Below are 10,804 nucleotides of genomic sequence, written 5' to 3'. Positions count from 1 at the left end.
AGGACAGAACCAAGTGTTGTCGGCTCCCGCACCACCCTCATGATTCTTGTCTGCTCAAGTCCATTGTTGGACCCCTGTGTAGTCTGAGTGTCTTCCAGCCTAGAAGGCCTATTTTCCAGCACTATGTGAGATAATATGAGGGAGCTTCAAAAAGTTTTGGAAAAATGTAATTCAAAGAGAATGGGCTTTGTTCTTGAGGTTTTTGAAGCCCACTGATATTCTTTTATGAACTATAGGGTTTTCATAGGTTAATAGCTTAAAGAGGAAAGATTAGCAGTTCACACCATAACTACATTATATAAGGGGGCTTCATAAATTTGTGGGGAAATTCCATTATCTCTTACTTCCATTTTCCACAAACTTTTTAAAGTCCTCTCATATATTCCTAGTTGTTTGATGTATATATAATTATGGTTTAATTGACTAGTAAGCTACCTACAGTTTGCTTGCATGTGCTATGGCATCCCTAGCTCTCTAAGGATACCAGGTTCCCTCTTGTTGGAGGAAAGCCCAAAATTTCCCCAGGTGTTCAGCTCAGGCTTAACTTATAGTGTCTACATACAACTGCGACTGCCTTCAACAAAAATAAAGGTGAGCAGGGAGACTCTGAAAAAAGGCACAATAGGTAACAGGCCCTAGGATGGGAGTGAGAGGTGGACTGGACACTGGGTCCACCTGAAACCACACTCTAGGGAAAACAGAAGCTAAGATATGTGAACAAAGCCCTGGGTTGGGAAAGTAGGATTAGTCAAAAACCTCATATGACTGGACACAGAAGGAGACAGACTGGTACACATAAGAAAGGGGGGTGAGAATTAATAGGAGGTGGGAAATGAACCTGTAATACTTTAAAAAGTATATATTAATTTGTTAGTTGAGCATCATTATTTTATTTTAGGCCCCAAAACATGGGGGTTAACTTTTATCTATCATGGAACTGTGGCCACACAAAAAGGAGCTTATATTTAAGGCCAACAACTGATGTTCCATCTACATTTTTCCAAACATAATTAATGTGTGTGAAAAATGTGCTGTAATAGAAAGTACAGGGCATCATGGGAGTATCAGAGTGATAACTGCAACCTGAGAGGGTCGGAAGTCTTTTAGAAGCCTGCTATTGATATGATGGAGAAAACCCAAAGGCAGGTGTGCCTGGGATACTATGGGGAGAGAACAGGCCAGTACCAGGTGTTTGAGGCTGTATTCATTTTCTAAACCCACTGCCACTGAGTTGATTCCAACTCATAGTGACCCCATATAGGGTTTCTGATACTGTAGATCTATCTGGGAGCAGACAACTGGGTTTTTTTTGTTTGTTTGTTTGTTTTTGTTGTGTTGTGGCTGGTGGGTTTGAAGTGCTGACCTCACATTTAGCAGCCCGATACTTAACCTACAGTTTAACAAAGTACCAAAAACTGGATGGTTTGAAATTACAGAAATTTATTGTCTCACAATTCTGGGTATTGTTAAGTGCTGTGGAGTTGGTTCTGACTCATAGAGACCCTGTATAGGGTTTCTGAGGAATGGCTGGTGGGCTTGGACAGTCCAATGCTTATTCTACAGTGCCACACCAACTTCAAGGTGTCGGCAAGACTCTGAAGGCTCTAGGGGCAGCTCTTTCCTGTGTCTTCCAGCTTTTGGTAGTCCTACGTGTTCCAAGGCTTGTGGCAGCATAATTCCAGTCTCTTCACATGGCTGCCTTCCCTTTATATCTTTCAGTCTTTGTGTCTCCTTCCATCTTTTTAAAAGAAAAGTAGTCAGATTGGATTAGGACCTATCCCTACTCTAGTAAGATCTCATGCTATCTTACCAAATTGTTGTGAAGTTGCTGGTGTTCTGCTTCATGGCGACCCTGTATAGGGTTTCTGAGGAGCAGCTGGTAAGCTTGAACTACCAACCTTGAGGTTCAAATTGATCTTGCAGTCCAGCTCATTAGCCCACAGACTCCATCTTACCTAATTACATCTATGAAAACACAATTTCCAATAAGGTCACATTCCTAGGTACTAGGGGTTAGGACTTGAACTTAATCTTTTGGGGAAACACAAACGAACCAATAAGGTCTAAAGGGAGAAAAGGCCTGGAGCTGTGAAAGCACCCCCTGAGAGGCTCAGGGTAGGATGGCAGATGTTTATACCTTCACTATAAAGCTCAAAGGCAGACTCTGGTCTCTAGGAACAGGTAGACCAGTTACTCAGAAAAGTCACTACTTGATTTACCTACCCTTCTTAGCCCTGGGAGGTGAGTGTTCGTGTTCTCATGACACACTGCATGTTAACTGCGAAGGTAAACATTCAGTGTCACATGTTTATATTTAAGCAGGGTATTAAAACTGATCCTCAAAAATGAAAGTACGGTTGGAAAGGATCAACACAAAGTTAGGAGCGTATGAGGTGGAGGCGTGTGTGTCCTTCTGCTGAGGAGACGTGGGGCTTGCTGAGAAGACAGAGGAGAGCTTTGTGTACCGTGAGCAATGAGCAAGCTCAGCCTTCTCTATCTCTCAGTCTTGCTTCACATTCCTCAGGAACATGCAGGGTCTCCTCTTTTCCACTCTTCTCATCACTCATCTGTCACAGGTAAGTCCTCTCTCCTTACTCTTTCCCTTTAGGAGACTATAGCAGTTCTTACTTCTTTAGGTCAAAGATTTAAAAAGGAAGAAGATGAGGAAGAAGAGGGGATAAATTACTTGTGGAAATTTCATGAGAAATAAGGAACCATTTTCTACTCTGTTTTCGTTTACTGGTTTCATAAGAGAAGTGTAAAACATTTCCGTCTCTCAGGTAATGGCTCTTAGTCTTACTTTCAAAATGTTTGAAAAGTCCTCAAACTTTTATCTACATATACATATGTATTTTTTTTAATTGGACTTCTAACCCACACCACTCATGTGGGATGCCGTCCTGCCAGGCGTGGTGGATTAAACAGTGCCTCTTCAAGAGGGTGCCCGGCTGAAGCTCAACTTTCCATCGTTGTTTGCAATATGTACAAAGAGCCCCTGGAAAAACTGACTCTGACAACAACTTACTTCAGTTAAAGCTGTCCTTGTGTGAAGGAGACTGTGGAATAAACACTGGAATCTTTTAAACATCCTATTACTTTGTCTTTTCTCAATTTCTGTTCTTTTCACTTTCCATGAAAGGGAGCCAAGCCGCGGAGACAGAAATGTTTCAAGTAATAGCCAAAGGGAAGTTTAATTTAATATGAGCAATTTTTTTTTGTCTTAGTGCTTTTTAATAAGACAATTAAAACAGGGTGGTTTACTTATTTATTAATGTGGTAGAAGTTGTCGTGTAGTCAGAAGACAGAGCTTTTGAACTCAGATGAAAACATGGAGAAAAGTCTGTGAGTTTATAGATGTTGGGATGGTCAATAGTAGGTATATATCTTAGAAGAGATTGGAAGCTGTTACATTATATGGGGAGGTCTCTAATATTTCAAAAGAATCATAACAGGAATGTCAGTGGTATAGTTCATCCCTAGCATTTTTATGGAGAGGGACACTGTTCTAGCAGTGTGATGGGGCTATCTCCAATATTTCCACAGTTCTTGGGAAAAGGTCTGCTATTACTATGGATAACCCTACATGTTTTTAAAGAGCAACTATTCCAACACTGAAGTGTTTCTGTGAAAGAATAGAATATTCCACCTGACCCCATATTAAAACAAAGAAAGTGAAAATCAACACAAAAAGATACCTAGTCAATGAGCAAGTATTGTTTTGTGCTTAACTTTGCTGTAATGATTTTTTCAAGAGTCTGAGGACAACTACAATTTATTGAATATCTGCTGTGGGTCAAGCACTGGCCTAGGTACTTCAGTTGCTATCTTAAACCTTAAAACAGCCTTGGAAGGTAGATTATTAACCCTCTTTTACAGATGAGGAGTGAGGCTCAAATAGCAAATTTTAGAAAAATGAATGGAACAACACAGCTACAATGAAGACCAGATCCATTGTCCAAACTTGTATTCTATTAAACAATTCAGATGCCTTCTTGTTCTGAGAGTTTGCTTCTGAAAATAATCAAAACATGACAAGAGAAAAAGATATATGCCTTATTTACTCACATGCTCTTCATCTTTTCCTGTAATTCTGAGTTATAATTTCCCTTCAGACTAAGAATCTTCTTTTAGTATTTCTTGTGAGATAGGTCTGTTGTTGTTGTTGTTGTTATGTGCTGTGGAGTGGGTTCCAACTCATAGCGACCCTGCACAGGGTTTCTGAGGCTGTTAATCTTTACAGGAGCAGAACGCCTCATCTTTCTCCTGTGGAACAGCTGGTCGTTTCAAACTGCTGACCTTGTGGTTCACAGCTTGATTCGTAACCACTGTTTACCTTGGAATGTCTTTTATTTCTCAGTAGCTTTTGAAGATTTTCAGTGGTTGCAGAGCTCTAGGTCGACAAGCTTTACCTTTTCTTTTAGCACTTTAAAGATATCATTCCATTGTCTTTGAGGTTTTTCTTCTTTCTCCTACTTCAGAGCAAGACCTCATTCTGATTATTATCTTTCTGTATTTCCTGCTTTCGTGATATTCTCTTTGTCTTTGGTTTCCAGTAGTTTAACAAGGGTATACCTAGCTGTGTTTTTGCTTGTATTTATCTTGTTTGTTCATTGGACTTTTGCATCTGTGATTTGTTGTCTTTTGTGATTTGGGCAAGTTTGGCCTTTATTTCTTTTGTGTCTTTCTCTCTCTCTCCTACTTCTGGGATCCTAACTACACATATATTTTACTATTTAAAATTGTCCCACAAATCTTGGATGTTCTGTTCTACCTTCTTCACTCTCTATTTTCTTTGTTTAGTTTAGATAATTTCTTTGGACAAATCTTTAAGTTCACTAATCCTTTTGTTGTTGTGTACAGTCTGCTAATGAACCACCAAAGAAGAATTACTCATCTTGAATGTCATAGTTTATTTTTAGCACTTCCATTTGGGTTCATTTTTAAAACAATAATTCTTTATTTCTGTTAAAATCTCATTCTGTTCATACATGCTGCTGACCTTTCCAACTAGATCCTTTATTATACTTATCATAGCTATATTTGAACCTCTGCTTAATAATTCCAATACTTGAGCAAGTTCTGTATCTGGTTCCATTGACTATTTTTGCCTTAGAAAATTGGTCTATTTTATTTTGTGTTTTATAATTTTTTAATGAATACTTGATATTATGTATAAAAAGAATAATAAAGTAAGGTAAATAAAATTTTTGTCCAGAAATAGCATGGTCCTTCTTCTTGTAGGACATCAGTATGAAAGGTTTCATTGACTTAGTCCAATGGTCCTGAAGCGGTGACAACTTGCCCCTCATGGGACTTCTGTTAATGTTTGGAGGCTATCACAGCTTGGGGAATGCTACTGACATCTAGTGAGTAAAGGCTAGTTATGCTGTTAAATATTCTTTGCACAGGATAGTTCCCCACCAATATGTCAGTAGGGCTGATGTTGAGAAATCCTGATCAACTATGTAGTTGAACTGAGTTTGGGCTTTTATTATTTCTTTAGTTACAATAATTTTCCCACAGATAGCATCCAATGCCAAACTGCCAGTGTTTCATATTTAATGTGAGGCAGTGTACTAGAGGGTTTCTCTACACTCTCATCCTCCTCACTCAGGTTCCAGTGCCCCCTGCGTGCCTGTGTACAGAAGGATTCAGTCTCTGGGCTTTTGTCCCTTCTCTAGTGATAGACTGCTGCTGCCTGCCACTTAGTGCAAGGGGCCAAGGCATTGAGTGTGAGGTAGTCAGGGGAGTTTCTCAGTTCCAGCTCAGGTCTAAGGTTGTGCCCTTCTTCAGCCACAATCTCTGCTGGAGTGCAGTGAGGGACTTGCTCCCTAATCCCTAGCAGTAGAGGAAAGCTGTTTTATACTTTGCAATAATATCCAGAGTTTAGGCTGGCTACTGTCTATTTTCCTGCTGTACCCTCAGACTTAGGCAGTCTTACATGCTTGTGTCCGGGAGGTGATCTCTTTCAGTTCTTCTGCTCTGCTACCAGTTTTTCACCTGGAACTCCATTGGAGTTTCTGGAAAGAAATGGCAAGTGGTTGCCAATTCCTCTTTCATTTATGGCTCCCAGGGATTCTAAACGGTCACACAAATCTACATTCAGCCTCTAATAATTAGTTAATTTTATAGATGTTTTCATCTGCTTCTATTACTACTCTGCCAAAGGTAGAATAGTTTGTGTGTGCCTTTTTCTGAAGGATTACTTTAAAAAATATGTACATAAGTGTTTTAAGGAGCCCTGGTCATGTAGTGGGTTACGAGTTAGATTGCTAACTATAAGGTCAGCACTTCAAGCCTGCCAGCTGCTCTGACGAAGAAAGATGAGGCTTTCTTCTCCTGTAAAGATTTACAGACTCAAAAACGCTATATAGCAGGTGTGGGGAATCTTTTTTCTGCCAAAATTCATAACATCATTCGTGGGCCATACAAAATTACCAACTTAAAAACTAGCTTACTATATTAGGTCAAACATTTAATTAACTCATGCCAAATGTGACGGCTAGAACTGTGGATGCCTTGGCAGGGCAGTACCAAATGATTTTGTGGACTTTACAGGGCCCATGGGCCAGATATTCCCGACCCCTGATATACAAGGCTGCAAAGAGTGGGAACTGACTCGGTGGCACATAACCACCACCCTATGAGTACTTTATTGAGAAAGGATTCACCCATTTCACACATGCAATGAATGGTTTTTAGTAGTCACTGAGCTGGGCAACCATGACCACAATTAAATTTAGAGGTTTTATCACCCCAAAATAAACCCTGTACCAATTAGCTCTCACTCCTCATCTCCTCCCAACCCAGTCAATAACTAGTCTGTTTTCTCTCCTTTGGATGGACCTATTCTGGGCATTTCAGAGAAATGAAATCATACAGTGTGTGGTCCTTTGTTACTGGCTTGTTTCACTAACAAAGTGCTTTCAAGGATCATCCATGTTATAGCATGTATCACTACTTATAAGTTTATTGTTGAATAATATTCCTTTGTATGGATATGTTATCCATTCATCACTTAATGGGCACTTAGGTTGTTTCTACTTGGGGGTTATTATAATGCTGCTATGAACATTCGTGTACAAGTTTTTGTGTGCACATATTTATGTACAACTTTTGTGTAGACATCGGACTTCAGCTCAGTGATGAGTTCAACTATATATACATAAATATAATTCTATAGACAACCACTCATCTGTCAGTTTGTCATACTATGGTGGCTTATGTGTTGCTGTGATTGTAGAAGCTATGCCACTGGTATTGCAAATACCAGCAGGGTCACTGACGGTGACCAGCTGAGCTTCCAGACAAACTCGTACTAGGACGAAGGGAAGACAGACTACTTCCAAATTTTAGTCATGGAAAACCTTATGAATAGCAGTGGGACATTGTCAGATAGCACTAGAATATTAAATATTGAAACATGATGAGAATATTGTCACATATAGTGCCAGAAGATGTGCCCCTAACACTGGAAGTCACTCAAAATAAGACTGGAGAAAAGTTACCTTCTCAAAGTAGAGTTGACCATTATGACATGAATGTAGTAAAGCTTTCTGGACCTTCGACTGATGATGAGGAGAAACAGCTGTAAATAATAATCAGAACCATTAATAATCAGAACATGAAATGTAAAAAGCATGAATCTAGGAATATTGGAAGTTGTCTAAAATAAAATGGAAAGCATAAACATTAATATCTTGGGTATTAGTGAGCTGAAATGGACTGGAATTGGCCATTTTGAATCTAACAATCACATGGTTTACTACGGCAGAAATGACAAATTGAAGAGGAATGGCATCATATTCATTATCAAAAAGAACATTTCAAGATATGTTTTGAAGCACAACACTATCTGTACATTTAGTGCATTAGACACTAAAGATCAAAGACCAGAAGAGTTATGGGATGACATTTAGAACATCATACAGGAAGAAAGCAAAAGGTCGTTAAGAAGACAAGAAAGAAGGAAAAGACTAAAATGAATGTCAGAAGAAACTTGCTTTCCAGCATAGGATGCTAAAGCAAATGGAAGGAATGAGGAGGTAAATGAGATGAGTAGAAAATTTTAAAGGACAGCTCGAGAAGATAAAAGTAAAATATTATAATGAAATGTGCAAAGACCTGAAGTTAGAAAACCAAAAGGGAAGAACATGCTAAGCATTCCTCAAGCTGAGGGAACTGAAAAACAAAAATCAAGCCTCACTTGAAATACTGAAGGACTCTATGGGATATTGACTGATGCAGAAAACATCAAAAGATGATGGAAGGAATACACAGTTACTGTACCAAAAAGACATCGTCAATGTTCAACCATTTCAAGAGGTAGCATATGATCAAGAACCAATAATACTGAAGGAAGAAATCCAAGGTGCACTGAAGGAATTGGCAAAAAACAAGACACTGGGAATTGATGGAAAACAAATTGAAATCTTTCAACAAACTGATGCAGCACTGGAGTCACTCACTCATCTATGCCAAGAAATTTGGAGGAAAGCTACCTGGTCAACTGACAGGAATAGATAGATATTTGTGCCCATTCCAAAGTGAGATGACCCAACAAAATGCAGAAGTCATCAGACAGTATCATTAATATAACAAGCAAGTAAAATTTTGCTAAATATAATACAGAAATGGCTTCAACTATGCATTGACAGAGAACTCCCAGAGGTTCAAGCCGGATTCAGACGAGAACATGGAATGAGGGATATCATTGCTGATGTCAGACGAGAACATGGAATGAGGGATATCATTGCTGATGTCAGACAGATCTTGGCTAAAAGCAGAGGATACCAGAAAAATGTTTACCTGTGTTTATAGACCTTGCAAAGACTATGAATGACATTGTAAAGAATGAGTATTCCGGAACACATGTGCTCATGTGGAACGTGTACATAGACCAAGAGGCAGTTCTTCGAACAGAACAAAAGAACACTGAATGGTTTAAAATTAGGGAAGGGGTGCACCAGGGTTGTATTCTTTTACCACATTTATTCAGTCTGTATGCTGAGCACATAGTCTGAGAAGCTGTATGATATGAAGGAAAACATGGCATCAAGACTGGAGGAGGAATCATTAACAACTTGCAATATGCAGATGATACAACCTTGCTTGCTGAAAGTAAACAGGACTTAAAATACTTAATGAAGATCAAAGACCACAACCTTTGGTATAGATTGCACCTCAATGAAAAGAAATAACATCAAGATAAATGGAGAAAGACTGAAGATGTCAAAGACTTCCTTTTGCCCAGATCAACCATTAACTCATGGAAGCAGCATTCAAGAAATAAATGACGTATTGCATTAGGCAAATCTGCTGCACAAGATCTCTTTAAAGTGTTCAAGAACAAAGATCCGTTTGAGGACAAAGTTGTGCCTGACCCAAGCCATGGTATTTTCAATAACCTCGTGTGCATGTGAAAGTTGGACAATGAATATGGAATACCATAGAATTGATGCATTTGAGTTATGGTGTTGGAGGAGGACATTACAAGTATCATGGACTGCCAAAAGAACAAACCAATCTGTGTTGGAAGAACAGCCAAAATTCTCCTTGTATGCCAGGAAGGCCAGACTTCATCTCTCATACCTTGGACATATTATTGGAAGGGACCTGTCACTGGAGAGGGATATCATGCTTGGTTATGTGGCGGGTCGGAGAAAAACAGGATGGATTGGCACAGTGGCAGCAGCAATAGGCTCAATCATGGCAACAATTGTGAGGTTGGCACAGCACAGGGCAGTGTTACATTCTGCTTTGTACAGGGTTGCTATGAGTCAGTACCAACTCAATGTCACCTAACAATGACAACAAATAGACTTCCATTTTTTCTTTTTTTTAGAGTCCTAAAATATATCAGAAAAACATTTATAACATTTGCTGATGCCGAGTGCAGTAGCTAGCAGGCTCCAGAACTAGACACCTCTGAGTCAGAAGGCCAGTTTCACAGCGAATTTTCTGGGGGACCTTGTGTTTGTTGTTGTTTGGTGCCATTGGGTTGGTTCTGACTCATAGCAAACCTATGACCAACAGAATGAAACATTACCTGGTCCTGCGTCATTCTAACAATTGTTACACTTGACCCCACTGCTGCTACCACTGTGCTAAATCCATCTCACTGGGGCTCTTCCTGTTTCACTGATCTTCCACTTTATCAAGTATGATCTCCTTCTCTAGGGACTGGTTCCTCCTAATAATATGTGCAAAGCATGAGAGACCAAGTCTTGCCATCGTAGCTTCTAAGGAGCATCTGGCTGTACTTCTTCCAAGACAGATTTGTTTGTTCTTCTGGCAGTCCATGGTACTTTTAATATTCTCCTCCAACACTGTAACTCAAATGCATTTCTTCTATGGTCTTCCTTATTCACTGTTCAACTTTCACATGCATATGAGACTACTGAAAATACTATGGCTTGACTGAGACATAGGCTGAATGAGTAAGGGAGGAATTGTTGTTGTTGTGTGCCGTGGAGTCGGTTCCTACTCATAGCAACCCTGCACAGGGTTTCCAAGGCTGTTAATCTTTACAGGAGCAGAATGCCTCATCTTTCTCCCGCGGAACAGCTGGTAGTTTCGAACTGCTGACCTTGTGGTTCGCAGCCCTATTTGTAACCACTACGCTACCAGAGCTCCTTAAGGGAGGAATAGTGATAGTGGGATATATATAGGGACACAAACACATATATATTCTTTATATCCCACAAATACAGATGTTTGAAAGAGGATATTTGTACATGGGTATTTACCTTTCCTGCAAACACAACTATGAAGGTGGTGGAGTATACGGAGGGCAAAATAGCGA

General features: G+C 39.6%; 1 protein-coding gene across 2 annotated transcripts in view; it reads left to right on the top strand.

Annotated features, from left to right (window-relative positions):
• Nucleotides 1–2,320: 2,320 nt before the first annotated feature.
• The window catches only part of WISP3 (WNT1 inducible signaling pathway protein 3), a 43,444-nt gene continuing 34,960 nt past the window's right edge, over nt 2,321–10,804 (top strand). The window contains exon 1 of one of the 2 annotated variants that reach the window (XM_006839918.1): nt 2,321–2,576. In XM_006839918.1, coding sequence (XP_006839981.1) covers nt 2,529–2,576 — 48 coding nt within the window. In that variant the 5' untranslated portion in view covers nt 2,321–2,528. The remainder of the gene's footprint in view (nt 2,577–10,804) is intronic. The other variant, XM_006839919.1, reaches the window with a different exon arrangement.

This window comes from Chrysochloris asiatica, unplaced genomic scaffold (assembly GCF_000296735.1).
Source record: "Chrysochloris asiatica unplaced genomic scaffold, ChrAsi1.0 scaffold00027, whole genome shotgun sequence".
NCBI classification, from domain to species: domain Eukaryota; kingdom Metazoa; phylum Chordata; class Mammalia; order Afrosoricida; family Chrysochloridae; genus Chrysochloris; species Chrysochloris asiatica.
Note: the sequence above shows the minus strand (reverse complement) of the source record. Positions and strands in the feature narration are given on the sequence as shown.